Source organism: Narcine bancroftii, chromosome 13, assembly GCF_036971445.1.
Source record: "Narcine bancroftii isolate sNarBan1 chromosome 13, sNarBan1.hap1, whole genome shotgun sequence".
NCBI lineage: Eukaryota > Metazoa > Chordata > Chondrichthyes > Torpediniformes > Narcinidae > Narcine > Narcine bancroftii.
The window spans coordinates 73707239-73733749 of NC_091481.1; the positions used below are offsets into that span (position 1 = coordinate 73707239).

The 26511-nt window shown below is 41.3% G+C and overlaps 1 protein-coding gene across 3 annotated transcripts in view; it reads right to left on the reverse strand.

The window, feature by feature from the left end:
* Window positions 1-2803: 2803 nt before the first annotated feature.
* Window positions 2804-26511, reverse strand: part of LOC138748440 (NLR family CARD domain-containing protein 3-like) — a 115749-nt gene continuing 92041 nt past the window's right edge. For 2 of the 3 annotated variants that reach the window (XM_069908655.1, XM_069908654.1), the window contains 4 exons: window positions 23937-24023; window positions 15340-15510; window positions 14987-15151; window positions 2804-3840 (listed from right to left, as the gene is read on the reverse strand). In XM_069908655.1, coding sequence (XP_069764756.1) covers window positions 3735-3840; window positions 14987-15151; window positions 15340-15510; window positions 23937-24023 — 529 coding nt within the window. In that variant the 3' untranslated portion in view covers window positions 2804-3734. The remainder of the gene's footprint in view (window positions 3841-14986; window positions 15152-15339; window positions 15511-23936; window positions 24024-26511) is intronic. The other variant, XM_069908656.1, reaches the window with a different exon arrangement.

Here is a 26511-nt window from a genome sequence, read left to right on the forward strand (position 1 = left end):
GTGAGATTGGATAAGTTAAGGGTTAGGGGGTGAAAAGCTTAGAAGTAACATAAGAGGAAGCCTCTTCACTCAGAGAGTGGTGGCTGAGAGGAATGACCTTCTGGAAGAGGGGGGAGGGGGTTGTAGCAGGGTCAATTTTGTCTTTTTTTTAAAACTTTATTTATTTGAGAAACCATGAATAATAAATACAAAGTATAGTCAATAACAACATTTTTATATAAGTTTGGTCCTTCTTTAATTGGTCGAATTAAAGCTTTATATAATAAACCAATAGCCAGGGTATTGACAAATGGTCAGATCTCGGAACCTTTTAAATTAACTCGTTCAACTCGACAACGTTGTCCTTTATCACCAGCTTTGTTTGCATTAGTGATTGAACCTTTAGCACAGTTGATACGACAAAATACACAGATACAAGGTATGAGAGTTTTAGATGAGGAGTATAAAATTAATCTATTTGCTGACAATGTATTGGTGTATTTAACAAATCCAGCTCAGTCACTTTTACACTTGAAGGAATGTTTAACACAATATGGATCTTTGTCTGGATATAAAGTTAATTGGGGAAAAAAGTGAAATTTGGATCTTCAGCAGCGTGGACTCGATGCTGTCAACCTCTGCCATCTTGAGTACTTCGACATTAGGGATGAAAGCGCTCCAATGAATGTTGAGAATGGAGCGGAGACAACGCTGGTGGAAGCATTCTAGGAGCCGTAGGTGATGCCAGTAGAGGACCCATGATTCGGAGCCGAACAGGAGTTTATAACAAATTCAAAACCTGATTTCAAACTACAATAGGCTAGCCCTTCCCAACTATACTTATCAACGCCTGGACTGGTCCCAACTGCCGAAGCGAGGCAACGACAGCATTTCCACCTCCCTCAACCGGGACGTTGGCTGGACTCTAGAAGTTCTTCTTCTTGCTGAGAGATGTCACCTCTCGGAGAGTCTCAAACTTCATCAGCGGGACCATGGCTTATATTACCCAAAAACTGCTTACCCAAGCACCTATTCCCAGCACAGTAAGAAAGATAAACTAGCATGCCTAGGCTTCTATTGAATAACATAATTTTCAGCGTATCACTTTGAATACAGTGGTTTATTTTGCATCATGGCTAGGCCTCTGACAGTCTGTGACCAAAACAAGCAAGAAGATTAAATATTCTTGGTACACAGATGTCATTTCATCAGATAACTGCATCTCTGGCCCCTCGGTGGAATTTAGCTTATGTCTGCTGATTCTAAAAAACAAGCAGATTCTCAGCCTTGCAGAAGCAAGGTTTAAATCTTCCATTACAGGTGGATAGATATTAAGTAGAGTCCAAAGTTCATTAAAGGTTTTACAATCCACTTTTAAAACCCTCCCAGCATTTCCCTCCATAGTGTGCAACTCAAAAGACAAATTCTTATGAACTAAAATCGCTACTCCCTTTGTCTTAGAGATAAGTGAAGAAAAAAAACACATGACCAACCCAATCTCTTTTCAATTTCAAATGCTCTTTTTCAGTCAAATGTGTTTCTTGTAAAAAGGCAATATCAATTTTCATTTTCTTAATACAAGCTAAAAACTCGCTTTCGCTTAATTGGATTATTTAATCCCTAAAAATTAAAAGTTGCAAATTTCAAACTAGACATCTTAACAAACTAACAATATAATCACTTAATACAAAATGTCGCTCCCCTACTAATAAACGAAATCCACTCTCCCTCCCCTATAAATCTGCCTCAATTTATATCCTATAAAAAATATCTACATACAATATAAATACAACTTAATCTGCCACACTAGTCTATTCAACATTAACCTTCTGAAAATGCTATGTTGAAATTTGTTTTTGTGAATTAAGGGATGTTCATCTGCTAACCTAGCCATTTGTTGGCATGTCTCCACTTATTTCTGATCCAGGTATAATTTGATCTCATTGACAACACCTTTTAATATACTTAATTAATATCAATTCTCTTAGTCTGTTGAAATCATTATTTATTCCTCTTGAGGTGCACCATCGATCAAACAAACAGATTTTTCTAGAGCAAATCCATATAAGATTGGATCCAAGTTTTTACCAGCTCCTAAATATTTGTCTATACCATTCTGGAACCAACTCATAAGCTTTCAATACTGCTGGATTAACAGCCTGATAATTTGCCAATTGCTCTGTAGTCAAGCAAGAGTATGCAATTTGTGCTTTTTCTCTTCAATACACTTTGGGCCATTAGAGGCCACGTTACTTTTGGCCATCTTGAGCTCTCAGTAACATTTTCAAAAAGCTTAAAATATGTATCTTTATCACTCTTATTGAAAGGAGGAATCAGGTTTTCCTCTACTAGCCTAAAACCTCTCCCCAGGAGTTATAACATCAATTCTCATACCTCAGAGGGAGGTACTTAAAACTGTCTGTCTCTTTTCTCTTTCTATTTTCTTTGTCTTTTTATCATCCTCTCTTCATTATCAGCTACCGCTAACATATTTCATCCGTGGATTAGTTTCCTCCATTTTTCATCCTCCTCTCTTCGATATTCAAATTCTTCTGCCTCATTGTTGTTTAAGAAATTCAAACTCCCATTTCTCTTTCTTCTACCACCCTCACTCTCTCCACGTTGCAAGTGCTGATGTGCACAATGGCAAAAAAAGAAGTACGACTAGTGCTCTGCTTGATGGGACGAGGCTTTTCTGCCAACATGGACAGATAGGTTATTTCTATTTCTCCAAGTTTTAATCCAAGGAAACCCAAATATTCCCAAAAATGACACGGAGAATGATGTTTTTACTCGAAACGCTGAAGAAATCAATCTCAAAATATTTGAACGGAAGGAAACTAGTGTTTTATTCTTCAAGGAGAAACAGAAAAACAGTAATCTTTGAGTTGCTGGAGGGACTCAGCCGGTCAGGAAGCATCCCTCGAGATAAATTGTCATTCATTGCTTCGGGTAAGGTCCCTTAAACAATACTAAAGATGTGAGAGGACATAGCAAAACTTAAAAAATGGGAATGCCTGGACAGGGGCAAATATGCTGTCGAATGCTCGAGAAAGAAATTTGGTGAGATTCAGGAAAGGAGACCACGAGGGATTCGGGTCGAAGGTGTCAGCAAAATAAAAAGCCGTTAGACAGCACATGGAAGAGAGGACAATGTGAAGTCAGTTTGTAACGCGTATTCCGAAACACTGCCCAATTCATTGTACAACGGCATTGAGGCCATCTCTTCTATCCGAATTTACCTCGATTATGCTCCTCGCTTTGCTGAAAATGTTCACCCTCCCTTCTCATCGGATAAATTAAGCACAAACCTTTATTGCAAACTTCTCAGATGCCCACAGGGGCCTGGGGGACATCTCTTCCCTCCTGTCTCCTTAAAGAAAATACCATTTGCCTGCACCTGTTTCCAGCAGGAGGCATTTTGCTCCAAGGTATCCAAACAGCTTCGTTCTCCCATTGTCATTGGAAAAGCCTTTTTACGTATCGCTCCAAGTTCTCGCACCACGATCCCAGGAATAATAAATCGATTCCCCTGCCTCATCACTGGTCACTCCACTAAGCTTACAGGCAAAAAAAATCTTTAGCTTATTCCATCAATTATATCGTAATCCCACCGTCACCGATAACTTTCTTTCCACTAGCACCAATGATTCTCAATTACAGGACATGTTTGAAGTCCTCAAGGAAGAGCCAAATTGTCAAGTCTGAGAGTGACATTGCCTGAGCATCAAATTTCAAACGTCTTTTCAAAGAGATTAAATCCCCTTGATTGCATCCACTCCCACCAACAAGCCGTGTCTGTATTCTTTCATCGACTTCAGGAGCTTCTTCCCGTTTGAACTGAATTGGTTACTCCACAGACTGGAATAAAGAAATGATGAGTAGGCTTTGAATGTCAATTGAAATTGTATGGACAGTGAGTAAATAGCTGATTTAATTAATCTAGAAGCTTTATAATTGATTAACTATGCTACCAATACAATCGCATGCACGAACACCTCATCCATCCCCCGCCCCCAACGTTGCATTATTTCCTGGCGGCAAAACAATGGTGCCAGTCCATTTCACCTTGAAAAAGCACAGCAAGGAAAGACACGTCTGTAAAACCATCCCTGTGATATTGACCCCGTGTCACACTCTGATGTTCTTAGCACATCACTTCCTACAAGCAGGGAACTCTCCAAGACAAGCAAGCAGCCTGTGGACACCTCGTTCTTGGTGTTGGGGAGTAAATGCCCGCAAGTGCCTACCACCCTGCCCGTTTGCGGGAAACATCCAGGCCAACTGCCAGTAAGTTATGTATGGGACTAGTTATCTCAGCAAACATTTCTGGTAGACAGGAGTTCAGAAGTTAGTGTATTTCCACCCATCGGTTTTGACACCCGCCATCCTATCCCGTCCCTCAACTGTGATCAGTTAACAGTTCCAACATTCTGACCTTTGGCACCAGGAAGATGAATGTCAAGTTTGAGAATCATCTTTACACTTGGCCATTTATTATAGCAGCAGTATCCCGACCTTTGCTTGGTGCAGGTATTCTTCAGGCTCATTCATTCCTCGTCAACTTAAAAGGGCGTCGTCTAATAGATGGAAAGATTTCACCAACATCTCAAGTCAGCCTTGATGGCTCGGTTAGGGGGCCTCAATTGTGCGAATGACCTGCCCTGGGTGTTATTGGGCATTAGAACATCTCCAAAGGAGGACGTCCAAGCTTCGTCTATGGATCTGGTTCCAGGGGAGTTTGTCCCCTACCATTCCAACTCCAATGATGGTCCGAAGGAACTGTTAACCCCTGTACCACCATTGTCACAAGGGGAACACCCTTTTGTTCCTGAAGATCTAAAAACTGTGAATATGTCTTCATCCGAAGGGAGACATTTGATTAATCTTTACAGACGCCCTACAAAGGACCTTACAGAATACTCAGACAAACTAGGCCGACCTGTATTTTGGACATTGGAGGGAAGCCACAGTCTTTCACTATTGATAGGCTTAAACCAGCTCATATGGACAATTCTTCCTCACTGCAGCAGCCAACAGTCCGTCGCAGAGGTCGGCAACCTAAAAGACAGACAAACCTTTCTGCTGGTTCTGGGGGTGGGGGGTGTAGTGGAGCTATGGCGGCATTACAACTCCCAGAAGGCATCAAACTGGCCATGTGACATCAGTGCGTGTCCAGCACGTAATCTGGCTTTTAAAAGGTTGCGCGGGTGATGAAGAGGTAATCTGTTTGATTCACTCTAGAAACACCTTGTATAGTTATTTCATCAAGCCCATTGTGATTCCAGTGACCAAATGTTGCAAAATGAATATGAGGAGCCCAGGGTTTGCCTTGGTCACCAACTTTAGAAACGAAATAGACCTCATAGTCTTTCTTAATAACCTTTGAGCCTTGTGCGCATACTCACCACAAATGGAACAGAATATATCCCCAGCTGTTGGGCATTGATGAGATATTTCTGCTGCATTGAATAATCCTGAAAACAATAAATGCTTGGGGAGCGTGGCGTGATGGTGAGGGGAGAAGACATGAAAAACGCCTCTCCTGGTAGAATTAATTAATATCCGACTTTTTTAAAACTTTTGAAAATATTGAATACTTTTAAGACTCTTCTAGAGGTCAGAAAAGAGGGCTGCAAAAATAAAAATCTAAAACACAGACTACAAAAAAAAAGACTATAACTGAAGTTCAAGTGATGGGAGAAGCTGGGCCAACCTTGAAGACTCAGCCTCCGATCCTGGTTCTCTCCAGCCTCGATCTACGAAACCTCCTTGGGTAAGGATCCAAACTCCAGCATCACCTTTTCGGGGAGCTGGAGAAGATGGCACCAGAGCATGGAAGAAAACTACAGAACTGACTGTGGAATCAACGTGGATGTGCAGGACCGCACATGCGCACTGCAGAAATGATTGAGTCGGAGCTTGCAGACCTGACTTTAACTGCAGTAGCAGGTCAAACGAGGGCCAAGCAGAAAGTCCTTCTACAATTTCAACCATTTGCTATCTCTACAGAAGAAGAAGAAGAGGAGAGGTAGGAGAGTTTGGTGCCACAATCGCAGGGAGAGGAATTAGAAGAAGGAGGAGATCAATATATTCAAGGTAAAATGGGTGCATATTATGTTACCCCAAAACCTCTTGATCCACAGATTTTTGATAATAATTTTGATAAAATTGATTCAATCAGAGAAAAAAAAAATGGATGGAAATTTTGCTGAAGTGAAAGAAGATTTTGCTACTCAACTGGGAGCGATTAGAGACGATATGACTGTAATGAGGTCAGATATGACAAAGTGTAATAAAACTGGTGATAAAATTAAAGTTCAAAAATTTGAATAAGATTTCAGGAATGTCATATGGAGGTAGAAGAATATCCGATATAAGATACAAGATAGAAGATTTTTTTTACAGCGTGGGAAATTGAGAAGAAGGATTTATTGCAAAAAGTTGATGTTGGAAAATCAGAGAAGAAATAATGATGTAAAAATTATTGGTTTGCCTGAGGACTTTTGAGGGCACTAATTCAGTACAATTTTTTTTTTCAAATTTGGCTGCCTGAAGTTTTGGGACCAGAGAATTTTCCAAATGGTTTGGAACTTGATAGAGCGCACAGAGCTCTAAGGAAAAGACCGTATCCGGGACAACCGCCACGCTCTATTCTGATTAAATGTTCATGTTGAAAATGGCAGTTCAAAAAGCCGGGGTACAACAAAGACCTTTTAATGATTCAGAATAATGGAGTATTCTTCTATGCGGATTTAAGTAATTAAGTTGTTAATTAGTTAAACAGCAAAGTCAATTTTGTGGAAGAAGGGTTATAGATTTGCTTTTCGGTACCCAACAGTTCTGAAAGTTTTTTTAATGGACAATTTCAAGCACAATTTTTTGTTAATGAATCTGAACCTTTGGAATTTGCCAATTCATTGCCTAATAATAAGCAAAATGGAAGACAATGTTATTCAACTCAACAAATGGAAGGGGATCAAGAAAAATCAAAGGGAGGGATTCCAGCATGAAGATTCAAGTTGAAATCAATGATGATCAAGTCAACAGAGACCTTGAAGAAGCTTCCCACACTTGATTGAAATTAAATTTTGATATTCTGTCTGGGGGAGGTGGATTCTTTTTTTCAGCTTTACTTTTCCAAGGCCTCGTGCCACTAGTGGCAAGAGCCATTTTTCTTAATTAAGGGAGCTTGTGCTGACATTAATTAGCGCTTTTTGGGTGTTTTTTTTTGTTTTATTATTTTATTATTATTTGGGGGTTTCTTAAATTCTATTTTTGGAGATTTTATACCCAGGGTAGAGAAGAAAGTTAATTATTTTTAAAAATTATATTATGGCAGCACATAGTTTGTAAGGAAATTTTTATGGAAAGGGAAAATGAATAGGGTACCTTTGGAGAAATTAACTTAGAAATTTGAATTAGGTGGTTTACAACTTCCACATTTTCAGAATTATTATAAAACTGCACAATTGAAATTTATTAATGCAATGTTTGATTTAAATAAACCTTCAGTTTGGGCAAGTTAAATAAAATTGATGAGAAATCTATGTCAGAATTTATTTATAAATGGAATTCAAAATGGTTAATTGAAACATTTAATTGAAATATAGAATAAAATTGATTATGAGGTGGGTGAAAAAGGAAAAATTTCAGCGAAAATACCTTTATATCAAAATAAACTTTTTCCTTTTACTGTAAATAATCAGTTTTTAAAGATATGGAATCAATTGGGGATTTAAAAAGTTGAAGATTGTTTTGAAGCAGGGAAGTTTGTATCTTTAAATTGGATGAAGGAAAAATGATAAGTTCCTAGTAATTCTTTTTTTTGAGGTAAAAACTTTCTTATTGGAAAAATTGTGTCATAGTTTTAAATTATCTAGAAAATCTGCTTTGGAATTATTACTCACTAAGGAAGAAACAAATAAGTTTGTTTCTGAAATGTATAAATTTTTACAAAATAAAACATCTAGATTAAATGTTCATAAATCAAGATTAAAATGGGAATCTGACTTAAATAGGAAGATAGATGAAAATTTTTGGAGAAATTTGTATAAGGATAGTATGGCTAAGGTTATAAATGTAAGATATAGATTATTACATTATAATTTTCTGAAATTATATTTAACTCCTCAAAAATTAAAGAAATTTAATTTAATTTTTTCGGACTTGTGTTTTTTAATTGTGGAGAAGAGATAGGTACTTTTTCACATTTGACCTGGACCTGTTATAAGTTTAAGACTTTTTAGATAATAGTGTGTCAGAATATAGATATGTTTTTGGGTTTTTAGTGTAGGTCTTATTTAAAATACTGGAGCTCTGCCCCATGCTAGACTGGTTGGGGCCAGCGGTCACTGCAAAAGCTTTGGAGGGTGCCCAAGAGACTTCACTAACGGATTGTTGTTTACAAAAACTCAACAGATGAAAGAGCTTGTTGGAGACACAGATTACCTGGAGGGGAACTTGCTGTTCTAAGAGGGTTGTGATTTTGAAAGCAGTGAGAAAAAAAAAACAGGTTTTCTCTCTGTGTGAGAGAGAGGGAGACAGAAATCAGTTCTATAGTTTTACAGTCAGCAGCAGCAACTAGAACTGGAACAGGACAAACTGGCAAGCTTGTGGAAAACCCCATTTGGAAGATGGGTTGTGAGTGAGTGCTTAGTTCAGCCTGGTCAAAGCCCTTGTGGTTCATGCAAGAGGAGAGGACTGGCTGTCTAATGCTTCACTTGGAATAAGAGAAACAAAAAAGGGACTCTGTGGTGACCTGAAAGACAGAGGTTATCATTTGGAGAACCCTGAGGGGGAAGTTTCATCGGCAATACGCTGAAGTGGCTTATTTAAAAAAGGAATCAGTTGTGGGTGGCAGCGTACAACGAATCTCTCTCTGAAAATTGACAAGAACCTTCCTGATCTGTAACAATTTACCTTTCAAGCACCAAAGCTGGTGAACTTTATAAATGTTAAATTCTGTGCATAGTACAGGGGTACACAATCCTTTATCCGGAACCTTGGGGGGGGGGGGGCATTGTGTTCCAAATTTTGGATTTTTCTGGATTTCAAAACAAAAGCTAGCTGCCCCAAATTTAAACCCACCCAAATTGTGCTACCGTTTCCATCCCCATCCAGTCATGCTGACATCTCTCTCCCCCTCACCCACCCGACTTGTGCTACCATCTCTATCTCCTCCCCCCGCTCACCCGAGTTGCGCTGACATCTCTCTTCCACCCGCAAGCCCAAGTCACACTGCCATCTCTCCCCCCTGCCCGCCTGATTCGCGCTGCCATCTCTCAACCCCCACCCACCCAAGTCGTGCCACCATCTATCTCCCCCCTTGCCCACTCGAGACGTGCTGCCATCCAACCCCTCCCCACCCAACCTAGTCTCGCTGCTGTCTCTGTCTCTCTCCATCGCTCTGCTGAACCAGCACCAGGAAAACAATGCTGGTTTTTGGAGCTTCCCGGATTTTAGATTTCTGGATAAAGGATTGTGTTCCTGCATAAGAATTCTCTGCAAGCAGTGAACTTGGAGGAATGAGAAGTGAGATTGGACTGTGAATTAAAGAACTTTTTCTCAACTTACACACACATTACATATACGTGCGCTTAAATTGGAAGGGGTTAAGTGAGGTTAGTTAAGTTAATAGTGATAAAGTATGATTCTGTTTTCATGTTTAAAGATAATTTTAAAAAACTTTTGTTTAAGTAACCATTTCTCTTGGTGAATGTCTATTGTTGCTGGGTTTTGCGGTCCTCTGGGCTAGTATCATTTTATGGGGGCTTGAAAGATATAGATATATATTTTCAACTTTTTGAAAAGGATGCTGAGAACTCAAAATTGCCAAATGAAAAATTGGCCTCTTATGCTCCAAAGTGTATTGAAAGAAAAATCACAAATTGCATACTGTAGTTTGACTATAGAGCAAGTGGCAAATTATGATCCTGTTCAACAAGCAGTATTGAAAGCTTATGAGTTGGTTCCAGAAGCATATAGACAAAAAAATTAGGAGTTTGGTGAAAATGCAGAATCAATCTTATACGGATTTTGCTCTGAGAAAATCGGTATGTTTTGACCATTGGTGTACCTCAAAAGGAATAAATAATGATTTTGACAGATTGAGAGAATTGATATTAATTGAGGAAATTAAAAGATGTGTTCCAAATGAGTTTCAATTATACTTGGATAAGAGAGACGAGGGGACGTGGAGGCAAACAGCTAGATTAGCGGACAAGTTTGTCCTAATTCACAAAAATACATTTCAGAATATTTAGCATTTTCAGAGAGTTAATGTGGAACAGGTTAGTAAGCCTGAAATTAAGTCTGGAGAGAATGTTAAGAGAAAAGATGAAGGTAAGGTGGGAAAGGCCAGAACTTCTGTATTTGTATGTGCTTTTTGTAAGAAACCTGGTCATGTTTTTGTGAATTGTCTATTATTGAATAAGAGACAATAAAAGGAGGTTTTACCAGAAGCATGTATTCAGACAGCTGAATTTAAAGAGAGCAGATGTTCCAAACCTGGTAAGGGTGTTATATGTTTTCAAACCTTTTGTGTCAGAGGGCTTGGTTTCAGTAAAGGAGGGAGAACCACAGGTTCCAGTTAAAATTCTTAGAGATACTGGGGCTGCTCAGTCACTGTTGTTGGAAAATGTTTTAACTCTTGATCAAAGGACTGACACAGGGGAGTCAACTTTGATTAAAGGTTTTAGAGGTGAGGTAGAGTCAATATCTCTTCACAACATTGTGCTAAATTCAGAATTAATTAAAGGAGCTGTTGTAGTAGGAGTAATTTCAAAGTTACCCATGCTGGGAGTCTCATTTTTATTAGGGAATGATTTGGCAAAGGATAAACTTGGGTCAGTTTTGAGATTAACAAATTGGCCTGGTAAGGATGAGGTTGAGATATATCCTGTATGTGCTGTAACAAGATCTTTGTCTAAGAAAATGATGAGAGATGAGGAATATCCAGTTGATAGAGACTTGCCCAGTACTTCTGAAATAGTCTTGAAAGAGCAGGATAATTGTGAGAGTAAGGACTTCTCTTTGTCAAGGAAAGAGTTAATTTAACAACAGAGGATAGATACAAATCTTATTGAACTAAGGGACAAAGCAGTAAGTGATTAAAGAAATGGCTTGTGGATATTACTTGAAGGGTGAATTGTTGATGAGGAAATGGAGACCTTATGATATTCCTGCTAATGAAGAGTGGGGAGTGATTCATCAGGTGGTTGTTCCTAGAAATTACTGGAATGAAATTTTAAATCTAGCCTACAGTACACCTTTGGGTGGTCATCTTTGTGTAAGAAAACCATGAATAAAATTTTGAGATAATTGTTCTGGCCTGGATTGAGGAAGGATGTTGTAAATTGATGCTGGACATGTCACTTTTGTCAGGTTGTTGGAAACCTAACCAGGGTCCTCCAGTAGCTCCATTAAAACATATTCCTGTTGTTGGGGAATCTTTCACTAGGGTTGTTGTGGATTGTGTAGGTCCCCTGTCTAAGACTAAGCCTGGAAATCAGTACTTGTTAACAATTATGTGTACAGCGTTAAGATTTCCAGGGGCTACACTATTAAGAAATATTAAAGCCAAAACAGTGGTAATGGCTCTGGAAAGATTTTTCACAGTTTTGGATTATCTAAAGAGATACAGAGTGATCAAGAATCTAATTTTATGTCTGGGCTGTTTCAGCAATTGATTTATAAGCTGGGAATAAAACAGATCACTTCATCTGAATACCATACTGAAACTAAAGGAGCTTTGGAAAGATTTCATTCTTCTCTTAAAAATATGATGAGGATTTATTGTCTGGAGAATGGAAATGATTGGTACGAAGGTATTCATTTATTGTTATTTCCAGCAAGGGAGGCTGTGCAGGATTCATTAAAGGTTGGCTCTTTTGAAATTGTTTTTGGACATCAGGTTTGAGGACTTTAATGTTGATAAAAGAACAGTGGGTTAATGAAGATGTGCAGTTGAACTTGCTGGATTATGTTTCTAAATTTAAAGATAGGTTACAAAATGTGTGGACTTTGGCTGAAGAGAATTTAGAAATGGCTCAGGGTAAAATGAAATGTTTATTTGACAGAAAAGCTCAGGTGAGGAATTTTAAGACAGGAAGTAAAGTTTTTATTTTGTTTCCAATACATGTCAATCCTTTGAGAGCTACATTTTCTGGAGCGTACGTAGTTAAATCAAAACTGAATTATGTTAACTATGTTGTTAACACTCCAGATCGAAGAAACAAAACTCAGGTTTGTCATATAAATATGTTAAAACCTTATTATGAGGATAAGGTTAGTTGAAAACAACCTGCATCAGAGATGTTAGTTGTTGACAGGGTTGAGGAAGTTATAGATTATGGAAACAGAATCTTGTGAGGGTAACCTTCAGGAAACCATGGTTCCTATGCGGCTGTCTAACTCAACAATTTTGGAAAATTTGGAGGAAATATTATGCCATCTTAAGTCACAATAACAGATACAGATGAAAGAATTAATTTTTAAATATACAAATTTGTTTCCTGATGTGCCAAAAAGGACATCAGTGATTTACCATGATGTAGACGTAGGAGAACCAAGTCCCATAAAACAGCACCCATATAGAATAAACTTTGAGAAGAGTAAAATCATGGATCAGGAGGTGGAATATATGTTGAAAAATAATATTATTAGACCTTCAAACTCAGATTGGAGCACTCTTTGCATTCTGGTACTGAAACCAGATGGAACTGTTAGGTTCTGTACAGATTACAGGAAAGTTAATTCAGTAATTAAAACATATGCTTATCCTATTCCGAGAATAGATGACTGTATTGATAAAATTGGGAAAGCTAAATTTCTTACTAAGTTGGATTTGTTGACGGGTTACTGGTGTGTGCCTTTAACTGAGAGAGGAAAGAATATTTCGGTTTTTGTAACTCCATCTGGTTTATACAAATATAATGTGATATAATGTGTTACCTTTTGTTATGAAAAATGCCCCTGAAACATTCGAAAGGATGATTAATTTGGCAATCCAAGGGTTAATACATTTATCGCCACCGCTATGGCTCAACATTCACTGTCAAATCAATCTTCTCTTATTTGATTTGGGTGCTACGATCAAAGTCATGTTAAAATAATTTGTACAAATTTTATGGAACACATAAATTATACATTTACATCATTCCTCTGCATCAAATGAGATACAGTCAGCCCTTTTCATCTTCTTGATAGCAGTGAAAGCAGTGAATCTGGTGTTGAACATCGTGTGCACATATTGCATTCAACAACAGCATTTGCAGAAGTCTTATTATTGAAAGGAAATGCTGGGGCATCCTGGAACAAAGTTCCTGAAATTCAGCCACCATACTCGGAGTACAAATGACCTGAATGGTTCAAGATGATGATTGGCTGCAGGGTTTTGAATATTAATTGGGTGTCCTCTTACATATGATGGTACACTAGATTCAACGGTTAAGAAAATAATCTCTAAAAATATTTTTTAAACCAATTTAATTTTAAATCTGGACTAATCCTCGATATATAGGCCAAAAGAAACAGCATAGGGTTTCTCGGGAGTTTAGCACCTATTATCTGTTGAAGAAAATCTATTAAATTAGTCCGAAAACAATCAATTTGAGGCATGTCCATGTAGAGTGTAAAAAGGTGCCTATATCTTGTTTACATCAAAAGCACCTTTTGTGGTGTAATGTATAACTGATGTAAGAAATTGCACTGTACCATTCTATATCTAACATTTATTGTAATTTTCATACTATTATAAGATATTTGTGTCCAATTTCTATCATTTATATCTATACCCAGGTCCATTTCCTATTGTTTAGATTTATGAAAATCTTTCATAAATACTCCCCTCAAAAGTAATAAAAACACTGATAAGCTTTTTTATCTATTTCATCATCTTCTAACAATATATAAGATGTAGTTAATCTTTCTCATAGATAAGCCTTTAATTTATAACATTCAAAATATTGTATTATTTTGTATTCCATATTTAGCTTTCAATTGGTCAAATGTAATTAAATATCTGCCTTGATAATAATCTTTTATAAATGTTATTCCTTTTGACCAGATGTATTTATATTATTCAATTTATTTTGTGCCAGCGGCATTTCACTAATCCATACCACTTAACTCCCATCAACATATGTACCTTATACCACATTCTGACCAAATGTTTGAATATCCGTGTCTGTTTCTCCAGTTAATAATATCTCATTCCATTTTTTAAGATCGTGCTGGAAGTGGCCAGGAAATGTATAGCAGTTTCTTAGATATGGATTTGTTATGAGATAGATGGCATGGTGAATGCGAAATTGTATACCTTTGGAAAAGATCACATGTAATTTAAAGAACAGAAGAGATAGTTCTCATTTAAGAGAAGGTTGGATGTGTACATGAAGGTGAAGGGATTGGAGGGTAATGGGCGGAGAGAGGGAGGGGGGAGCTAGTGGAGTTGTTCAAGTGAACAGGCGCGGACTTGAAGGGCCAACATGGCCTGTTTCCGTGCTGTAAACGGTTATATGATTATAAATAGGATAATATTTTGAAAATTTGGTTTCCATATATGCAAAAGATTGGTGTTACAAGTAATTATCACATGTCAATTGGTATAATTTTGTACAAACTTTGTCACTCCCCAGCCTCACCTTAACATATTTCATTTTATTTTACTTCATTAGATGTTGTTTGTGTGTATGCTTTATTATATATATATTAAATGTTACATATTGCACAATATGTTTAATTTTACGATATACTTCATATTTAAAAGATATAATGGTAGTTGTAAGTATTAGACTAATATGGTCACTATTTTTTCATAAGGTAATATCCAGTATTGTTTAAAAATTAGTCTATTCTACCTTTCCTTGGGCTTTTCCTGTGTGGGAGGGAGCGGGAGAAAATGATTTAAAAAAAAAAGCATATATTGATTTTGATATGTAGAATTTTCCTGTTGTGTATGCAATTTTGCTAACAAAATAAAATTTGATAAAGAAAATAAACTCACCCCACACGCTTCAGATTCTCACATCTCCTGATCAAACTACATAAAGCAGGTACAGACTCGTCTGTGAAATTATTCGATTCCATGTTCAGAACACTCAGTGACCCGCCAGCGAGAGCATTTTCCAGACAAAGAGCACTGGAATCTGAGATGCCAATTTCCGGAAACCTGGGATGAGAGAGAAGGAACTGAAGTAGTACACTCCAGCATTCTGATTGATAACAACAATTGCTAATATATATAGATATATAAACCATGACATTGTTCATGCTGGTAGCACTTGAGCAATTTCAAGCACCAGTGGAGCCTGCGATATTCTGTTTATTATCATCAATGACGAGGAGTGAGGTACTAACCGCAACTCACGAAGACTGCATTTACGAACCATCAGGGCATTAGATAGAGTATTCATTCCTGAATTTCCCAGCTTGTTAAACCCCAAGTTCATAATTATCAGAGAGCGATTGCTGCTGAGAGCCTGTGCCAAGCTTTGGCTACTGGAAGCAGTGAGACCGACGTATTCCAACCTGAATTAAAAAAGGTTAGAAATTAGGATTCAAAATATTTAAAGAAAATGTGTATGGAATTATTAGTAAGTTTACAGACGGAGTTGTGGATAATGATGAATGTTGTCAATGGGTGGAGAAATGGCAGATTGTGTTCAATCCAGACAGGCATCAAATGCTGTGCTTCAGGGGATAAAGCTTGAAGAAATTTGGCACTAAGTGGCAGAAAACTGAGAAACATCAATACACAGAGTGAATTATAGGTGTGACAATTTATATCCTAAGAGATGGGTGCCTGCATTCCGTCATTGCTTGGGAGATCGAGTACAAACTTTAAACCAATTTGCATCCGTATAAAAATGTAAATAGTCAATATTTGGAGAATTACGCCCAGTTCATTTGCGGCATTAAAGAAGGTGTAGATTTTGGAAATGGTACAGAAAAGATATTCCATGTAGAGGCTGAGATTACAAATTGAAGGAGGTTGTAAATCTGGAGGCTGAGGTATGGGATGAAGTCTACAATTGTGAGAGTACGTATAGGGCAGACTGACAGAATCATTATTGGTAAAGATATAACCGTCAAATATTTGAGGAAAAATGTTCGAGAGAGTGGCAAATGGCTGGAATATGCTGCCAACAGACGTGATGGAAGCAGATACTGTGGAAATGTCGGAGTAGCATTTCTTGAACATGATGGAAATAAAGTGCACTGATCATTTGTACTAGCATAGTTTTCCATTATGTTTTTCACAAACATTAGTGAGGCGGAGGACTTCATCGTGTGTTGTCCTCTTCAGTCACACTGCTACGTTCATTGCGGTGATAATCCACATCTCTACCGTGGCCTGTGCCATTATCATTGCAGACACGACCACAGCAACCATTTACTCCACCAGCAACCCCACCCTCACGCGCTACCGCTACTACCCTCACTACTCTCAAACACTACCATTACTACTAGTACTACTTACCACCACTACACCTACAACTGCTCGACTGCCATTTCATTTACTGCTTTGAGACATAGAAACATAGAAAATAAGTGCAGGTGTCGGCCATTTGGCCCTTCAAGCCTACACCGGCATTCAATATGATCATGGCTGATCAGTACCCGGTTCCTGCCTTCTCCCCATACCCCTTGATCCCCTTAGCCACAAGGGCCAAATCTAACCTATTCTTAAATGTTGACAAGGAACCGGCCTCACCTACTTCCTGTGGCAAAGAATTTCACAGAACCCACCACTCTTTGAGATTTTCCCTCATCTCAGTCCTAAAAAACTTCCCCTTTATCCTTAAACTATGACCCCTGGTTCTGATTTTTCCCAGCATTGGAAACAACCTTCCTGCATCTAGTCTGTCTGAACCCTTAAGAATTTTCTATGTTTCTATAAGAACCCCTCAATCTTCTAAATTCCAGAGAATACAAGCCTAGTCTATCAACTTTTCTTCATATGCAAGTCCTTCCATCCCTGGTATCAGTCTAGTGAACCTTCTCTGCACCCCCTCCATGGCAAGGATGTCCTTCCTCAAATAAGGAGACCAAAACTGCAGGCAGTACTTCAGATGTGGTCTCACTAAGGCCCTGTACAATTGCAGTAGGATCTCTGTACTCCTGTACTCAAATCCTCTTGCTATGAATGTTAGCATTCGTCCTCCTCACCACCTGCTGTACCTGCACCCTCAATTTCAACAACTGATGCACAGCAACACCCAAGTCTCTCTGTATCTCCCCTTTTCCTCAACAGATACCATTTAGATAATAGTCCTCTTTCCTGTTCTTACCTCCAAAGTAGATAACCTTTCATTTATCCACTTAATATTGCATCTGCCACGACTTGGCCCACTCGCCTAACTTGTCCAAATCACTCTGCACCCTCCTAGCATCCTCTACACAGCTAACCCCACTACCCAATTTTATGTCGTCTGCAAATTTTGAGATATTGCTATCTATTCCCACATCTTAGTCCTTGATATATATTGTAAACAACTGTGGCCCCAGCACGGAGCCCTGCAGTACCCCTCTAGTCACTGGTTTCCATTCCAAAAAGAACCCATTTATACCGACTCTTTGCTTCCTTTCCATCAAACAATTCTCTATCCACCTTAATACCATACCTCCTTTACCGTGCTTTTCATGTTTGTACGCTAGTCTTCTGTGCGGAACCTTATCAGATGCCTTACTAAAGTCCAGATATACCAATTCTACTGATTCCCCCCTATCCACTCTACTGGTTACATCCTTCACAAATCCATGCTGACTCCATCTGATGATACCACTACTCTCCAAATCTACTGTGATTGCACCTTTAATAACTGATTCTAGCACCTTCCCTACAATCGATGTCAGGCTAACTGGTCTGTAGCTTCCCGGTTTCTCTCTCTCTCCCTTCTTAAAGAGTGGGGTTATGTTGACCACCCTCCAATCCTCAGGCACTACAGGTACATGATCCTTTATCTGGAACCGTTGGGGGACAGTGTGTTCTGAATTTTGGATTTTTCCGGATTTCGGAAAGCCCAACCTAATTGTGCTGCCGTATCCACACCCACCCACTTCCAGTTGCCCGGCCATCTCCCCCGGCCGCTGGTCCCTCAGCCGCCCTGCAGTATCCCCTGGCTGCTGGTCCCTCGGCTGCCTGGCAGTCTCCATGGCCGCCGGTCCCTCGGCCGCTCAGCAGTCTCCCACGGCTGCCGGCCCCTCGGCTGCTTGGCAGTCTCCCCTGGCCGCCTCCCCTGACCGCCCGGCTGTCTCCCCCGAACGCCAGTCCCTTGGCCGCCTCCCCAAACTGCTGGTCCCCACGCCGGATTTTGGGGCTTTCTGGATTTTAGATGACTGGATAAAGGATTGTGTATCTGTAATCCAGTATCTAAAGATGTTTGGAAAATTATCACTAATGCATCCACTATTTCCTGGGCTACTTCCTTCAGCACTCTGTGATGCAGACCAACTGGCCCTGGGGATTTATCTGCTTTTAATCCCTGCAAGTTAACTAATACAACCTCTTTACTTACAATTATTTCCCTTATTCCCTACCTCACATTAGATCCCCAATCCTCGACAATTTCCTGAAGATTAGTTATGTCCTCCTTGGTGATGACAGATTAAAGTAGTCATTCAGACAGTCTGCCATACCCTTGTTCCCCATGATTAACTCAGACGTTTCTGTCTGCAATGGACCCACATTTGTCTTAACTAACCTCTTTCTCTTAACATATCTATAAAAGCTTTTACAGTAATTTTTTATGTTCCCTGCCAGCTTCCTCTCACAATCTCTTTTACCTTTCCTAATTAATCCTTTTGTCCTCCTCTGCAGAACTCTGAATATCTCCCAATCATAAGGAAGATTTTTTTGGCTAATTTATATGCTGCTCTGGACTGTAAATTACTGGAGCAGATGTTGGCAATTTGCTTCACCGAGTCCACTCCGCCATTCGAATCATGGCTGATGTATTCTTTTTTTCAACCACAATTCCTGCCTGATTCCCACAATCCCTGACGTCTTTACCAATAATGAAGCTATCAATCTCTACTTTAAATCTGCTGAATGGCTTGGCCTCTACTGCTGCATGCGGAATCGAAGATATTTCTCCTAATTTCGGGTAAATATTGGCCAGTTAGTTTAATTTCTGTAGTCGGGAAGATGCTTGAGGTTGTCATTAAGGATGTAATAGTGAGACATTTAGAATGAAGGGGTTCCATCATGTAGACACAGCATGGATTCAGGAAGGGCAGGTCTTGTTTGACAAATTTGCTGGAGTTCTTTGAGGATAGGTAGATAGAGGGGAGTAAATAGAGGGGAACAGGTTGATGTTGTATATTTAGATTTCTAGAAGGTGTTTGATAAGGTGCCGTGCAAAAGACTTAGCAATAAGATACAGATGAATGGAGTCGGGGGGAAGTATATTGGCATGGATTGACTGGCAGGAGGCAGAGAGTTGGGATAAATGGGAGTTTTTCTGATTGGCAGACAGTGGTAAGTGGGGGGCCACAGGGGTCGGTGCTGGGCCCACAACTGTTCATCATTTACATTGATGACTTGGAAGAGGGGACAGTTTGCAGATGATACTAAACTGAGTGAAAAAGCAAATTGTACAGAGGATGTGGAGAGGCTGCAGAAGGATATAGTTAAGGTAGGTGAGCGGGCAAAGGTCTGGCAGATGGAGTACAATGTTAGAAAACGCAAGGTCATCCACTTCTGTAGGAAAAATAGAAGAGCAGATTATTATTTAAATGGTGAAAAACTGCAGCATTCTGTAGTGCAGATGGACTTTGGAGGGTTTGTACATGAATCGCAAAAAAGTTGGCTCGTAGGTACAACAGGTTATTAAGAAGGCAAATGGCCTTCATCGCTAGAAGAATTGAATTCAAGAGCAGGGAGGTCATGCTGCAACTGTACAAAGTACTGGTGAGGCCGCACCTGGAGAACTGTGTGCAGTTCTGGTTACTTGAGAAAGGATACACTGGCCTTTGAGGCAGTCCAGAGGAGATTCACCAGGTTGATTCTGGAGATGAGGGGGTTCACCTACGAGGAGAGACTAAATAGTCTAGGATTATACTCACTCAAATTCATAAGAATGAGAGGAGATCTTATTGTAACATAACAAATTATGAGAGGGATAGATAGAGGCAGGAAAATTGTTTTCACTGGTAGGTGAGACCAGAACTTGGGGGCACAACCTCAAGATTCAGGGGAGTAGATTTAAGATGGAGATGATGAAGAACTGTTTTTCACAGAGAGTCGTGAATCTGTGGAATTCTCTACCCAGGGAAGCAGTTGAGGCGACCTCATTAAACATATTTAAGGTTCCATTAGATAGACCTTTACATATAAATGGAATTAAGGGATATGGGGAAAAGGTATATGTAGGGCACCACCAGTAACAACAAAGACTGAGGAAACGATAGGCTTTAACGGACAGAAGAACCTTGCTGGCCTGGATCCAGGTGTAGGAATGGCGGGGAGAGGTAGCTCGACCTTTATGGCCCAGGACCATGGGGGAGGAGTCATAGGGTATGAGTCATCAGTGGGCGGGCCAGCTCCATATATACAGTAGTCAACGATAACTATATACAACGGAGGAAACATATCACCACATTCACTCTCCTTTTAAAACAGAACCCCCTTCAGTTTTTGAACAAAGAAAAAAAACTGCCAAGCTGAAGATTTAGTCACACTGGTGACCTCCTCTGTCTACGGGACCTGCGGGGAGCAGGGGTGGGGTGGTCTGCTCTTTCGCCAGCCGAGTGTCAAGAAACAGGGTCATTGTCTGACTACGAGGAGAGGGTGTTGTCAGTGTTGGGGTGATGTTGGAAATGGTGAGAGGAAGCGGGGACAGTGCCCTGCGGGGAGCCAGGCCGTTGGAGTGAAGTCCGTGAGTCTGCCCCTAACAGTGAGTTCCATCATGGGGTGGTGATAAACTCTGGGTGGTCAGGGGTGTATGGAGTGGTTCCAAGTTCTCTGGCATGCACCAGATCCTGGACAGGTACTGTATCCTCATGGCCATTGGGGTACCTCACAAAAGCATACTGAGGGTTAGCATGGATGAGCTGTACCTCATCGACCAATGGGCCAGTCCTGGCGTCGCCAACCAGGAGGGCACCGAGGGCCCATTCGCCGACTTCCTGGGGAAAGCAAACATGTGATCATGCGGGGTACTGTTTGTAGCAGTGCACAGGAAGGATGGGATGGCGTGTAATGCCTCTGGCAGGATGTCCTGCCAACGAGACACTGGCAGGTCCCTGGACTTCAAGGCCAGGAGCACAGCCTTCCAAATGTTGGCCTTCTCCCTCTCCACCTGGCCTACCCCTGGGGTTATAGCTGGTGGTCCTACTGGTGGCTATGCCTCTTGCCAGAAAGTACTGCTGTAGCTCCTCATTCATGAACAAGGTCCCACGATCGCTGTGGATGTTATCGGAGTACCTGAACAGAGTGAAGATACTGCATAGTGGCTTTATCACAATGGCCGAGGACATATCCAGACAGGGAATGGCAAAAGGGAACCAGGAGTACTCATTGATTACATTCAGGAAATAAATGTTCCTGTTGGATGAGGGGAGGGGGCCCTTGAAATCAACACTCAGTCATTCAAACGGACGAGTGGCCTTTATGAGGTTGGCCTTGTCAGGCCTGTAGAACTGCGGCTTGCATTCAGTGCAGGCCCGACAGCATCTGGTCATGGACCTGACATCCTCGACGGAGTACGGGAGGTTCTGAGTCTTGATGAAGTTGAACAGTCTCGTAACTCTGAGATGGCAAAGGGTGTTGTGTAGGGCTTGGAGATGGTCGAGGTGCGTGCTGGCCCACGTCCCCTGGGATAGAGGATCAGGCAGATCGTTGAGTTTACCTGGCTGGTACAAGATATCATAATTGTAGGTGGAGAGCTCGATTCTCCACCTGAGTATCTTGTCATTTTTAATTTTACCCCGCTGCTTCATATTGAACATGAAGGTTACAGTCCGCTGGTCCTTCAGCAGGGTAAATCTTTTCCTGGCCAGGTAGTGGTGCCAGTGGCGCACCGCTTCAACAATTGCCTGCGCCTTCTTCTCGACTGAGGAGTGCCGTGTCTCAGGGCCACGAAGGGTATGTGAAAATAATGCTATTGGCCTGCCTGCCTGGTTGAGTGTGGCAGCCAGCGTGAAGTTGGAGGAATCACTCTGCACCTGGAAGGGGATAGATGCATCGTGGCCTTTGCAATGACCCCTTGGATGAGATAGAATGCAGCCTGGACCTCCGCTGATAATGGGAAAGTTGTAGACCTAATGAGGGGGTGGGCCTTATCGGCGTAGTTAGGCACCCATTGTGCATAGTAGGAGAACATCCCCAGGCACCTCTTCAGTGCTTTCAGGGTGTTCGGGACTGGGAGCACCATGCGGTCGGGGTCCAGGGAAATGACACCATGTGCCATGACACATCCCAGGAGTGCTAGGCATTTGGTATTAAAGACACCCTTGTCTTTATTGTATGTGAGATTAAGGGGCTTTGCAGTCTGCAGAAATTTAGCAAGGTTAGCCTCGTGGTCCTGCTGATCATGGCCGCAGATGGTGACATTATCTAAATAGGGAAACGTCGCTGCCAGGCTATGCTCCTCCACCATCTGGTCCATCACCCTTTGGAATGCGGAGACGCCGTTGGTGATGCCAAAGGGGACCCGAAGGAAATGAAAAAGTTGGGCTGTAAGATGAGATCGGAGTGATCGGCGTGGTTTAGCTATATCTGTAGGTTTTTTTTAAAGTTTTTTTAATTCAGATTTGTTTTTTCTTCTTTTTTGGGGTTTTTTTTTTCTCTTTTTTCATATATTGTTATTAATTATATCTTTTTTTTTAGAGATAGTTCACACCCTAAACTGATCTAAATTTTTTTTTAATGATATATTTTTATTCTGTAATATTATTGTTTAATATCTCTGTATTAATTCATTACTTACTATGTATTTTTTATATCTCTTTGAACTGTATGTGTTTATAAATTATAATAATAATAAAAAGATTGAAAAAGAAAGAAAGGAAATGAAAATGTTTACCATCGGCCTCGAAGCCTATGTAGATTCAGTCACTTGGGCGGAGGGGAAGCTAGTGTTAGGCTGACTTGAGGTCAATAGTCGAGAATACCCGCTATTGAAGGGGGTATGCATCCAGCTGGGTGAAGCGGTTAATTGTTTGACTGTAGTCTATTACCATCCAGGGCTTGTCCCACCCCTGACCACCATGACTTGAGTCCTCCAGGGACTGGAGCTAGGGGCAATAATCCCCTCTGCCAGGAGTTGCTGAACCTTGGCCTGGATAAAAGCCACGTCTTTGATGCTGTAGCGCCTGCTCTTGGTGGCTCTGGGGCGGAAAGTGACGGAGGGGACACTCAAAGGGTAGTGAGACTGCAGGCCAGTGCTGGGGGCTGGGAGTGGGGGGGGGAGGGATCTGCAAGTTGTGGGTTGTTTACTGTGATGGGTGGTTGAGGGCCTCTGAATGCCATCGTCACACTCCTAAATTGACTCTGGAAGTCGAGGCCCAGAAGGATCGGTGCACAGAGCTGAGACATGACCAGTAATAGAACGTTGCTAACAATAGGAACATGAAACTGTCATTACTCCTCCCACGAATGCAGCCATGATTGCTTACAATACTACTGTTTCTACCACCATCGCCATCTACTACTAATACAATGATATACCACGATGATCACCTACACCTACACCACGAGAACCACCAACTACTATTACTACCACTGTGGTTACCACAATACACTGTTATTACCGCAGATATTTACTGCGGCTATTGCTGCAATAATTGCAGTCACCTACTACTCTTCAATCACTGCAGGGATTAATATATTTGACCACAATGAAAATGAAGAATATCGTAATTCAGCATCAATAAAACGGACACATTGAACATCATAACCAGCTGTCAATCTGAGTACTCTAAAATAATATTTTGACCAATCAGGAACTTACGCTATTTCCCGTACTTTGCAGTTTACGTGGCTGAGAACGGTGTTCAGTAGCTTCACCCCATCATCGCCAAACTTGTTATAGCTCAACCTAGACAGTGAGGAAAAGCTGCCTTAGTTTTCAGAATGCGCGGCTTCCCATGATGGTGCACGAACCCCATTGTCGAAAGTAAAACTCTTCCCTCATGCGCCTCGTCAGAATAAAGTGGCGGCCCTGCCGGAGCTTTGTCTGGACCCGGAAAAAGGGAGAGCGGCGACACAGCGATGCTCCGAAGGGTTCCACTACTCGGTCCTAATAACCGTAGCTGGATATTGGTGGTAAGTGCCCTGTTTCAGAAGCAGACACGTTTTCAACTATAATCCTGCAACCACGCATCTATGCTAAAAATGGTGGTGCCCGTGCTCAGCAGCGGCCACAAATTGGAGCAGGGCACCTGAGGGATAACATGCCCTTGTGTAGGAGAAGCATTGGAGACGACCCTACAGGATCCTGACCAAGGCTGCGGACAACTGAGGGGTTCAGTGACTGAGAGAGCCAGACTGAAAGTGGCTTGCAGTCGGGGTAGCTGCTGGCGACCAGGTCATGGGAACCAGGGAACTGAGCCAGAATTTGAGAGGGTACTGAGGGCAAGAAGGGCTCCAACATGTCCTCGGGCACTGAAGGCCTTGAGTTCCTGTCGATTGTTTAGATACGGAGTTTTCTTTGCCGATTAATCGAACAAGTCTGTGTGGCTGGGAAGTATGTGCAAGCACTGGAGGCGAATCCATGGAAACTTGATGACTGTGAAAGAATCTGTTTCTCTTTCTCTCGCATTGTAAGGGCGACACAAATGATCGCTCTTTGCCTATTTCGTTTAATGTTGCAACTGCTTCACTGTTACATGAAAACAAAGGAATCTTGAAATTTGAGTAGATAATTTGTTTCATGTTTTTATTACATTTTTAGTTGGTGCCACTGTCAAATCTTAAATGTTGCATGATTTGCAGTTGAATGGATGTAAAGGGAAATTAAACATTAGGACTGTTAATTGGTTGAAAGATCAGCTCAGCAAATTTATCGAGTGTTATAACGTTTAAGTGAAAACCCTATCAGTTTTGCCTGAAAATGTATTGCTTCCAATTGGCCTGAAAATTTAAGAAGTGCTATAATAAACCAAGAGAATTTGAGGTTTTGCCAGAAGCCAGAATCAGAACGAAAACATTATGCTTGAATATTTTGTGCAATGTGAAGGATTTGAAATAATCTTTAGATTGTTATCAGTGTTAGCTGCAACAGTGAAATGACGGCCACTAGAAAACAGTCCGATTAGTTTTGTAACGTGTAACATTTCCGACCGTATTCTTCACTTTTGAAGTGGACAAAAATCAACATCAACCCACCATCACCCCTCCCCCCCCACACACACACCTGTCCCCACCCACATCCACATACACCCCCCCACACACACCCCCCACATCCACACACACCCTCCACATAACCACAGCCATCCACACACATCCCTACACCCACACCCATACACCCAACCACACAAACACACCTCACACACACACACCCCCCACTCCCACCCACATCCATAAACCCACCCCCAGCTCCACACACACACCCACCCAGCCTTCCCTAAACATACACACACCCCCACCCACACATACATCCCCACACACCTGTCCCCACCCACATCCACATACACCCCCCAGACACACCCCCCACATCCACACACATCCCTACACCCACACCCATACACCCAACCACACAAATACACCTCACACACACACCCCCCGCTCCCACCCACATCCACAAACCCACCCCCAGCTCCACACACACACCCACCCAGCCTTCCCTAAACATACACACCCCCACCCCTACACACATCCACTCCCACACACACCTGTCCCCACCCACATCCACATACACCCCTCCACACACAACCCCCACATCCCTACACCCACACCCATACACCCAACCACACAAATACGCCTCACACACACACAAACACACCTCACACACACACACACACACAAACACACCTCACACACACACACAAACACACCTCACACACACACACAAACACACCTCACACATACACACACCTTCCACAAAACATCCAAAATACTCATGGTCACACACGTAAACAAACACAAATACACACACACACACACACACACACACATACACACACAGAATGGAGGAAGAAGCTGATTGGAGCAATAGAGGTCAAGTGACCTGAGGAGCGGCAGCAGTTTGCATTTAAAAAGGTGCAAGGCAGTAACAAGAGCTGGTTGGAGGAAGTTGCTGAGTTTCCCTATAAAAGTGAGGGATTGTGCAGTGGAGAGGTCATCGTTGGAGTGGGCTGAATCAGTTTGGCTCAACAGGCTTTGTGAACACTGGTACAAGGCGAGGGACAGTTGGAGTTAAAGTCAGAAAGGGCCACCCTTTTCAAGGAACAAAAATGATTCAACAGGTAAGGGGATATTTTTAGACATTGTAAGAATTATAGCCATGGCAGGGGTTACTCGGCTTGCAATATGTGGGTCGTCAGGGATGCCAGCAGTATCCCTGTAGAGTTGATCTGCGAGTGGTG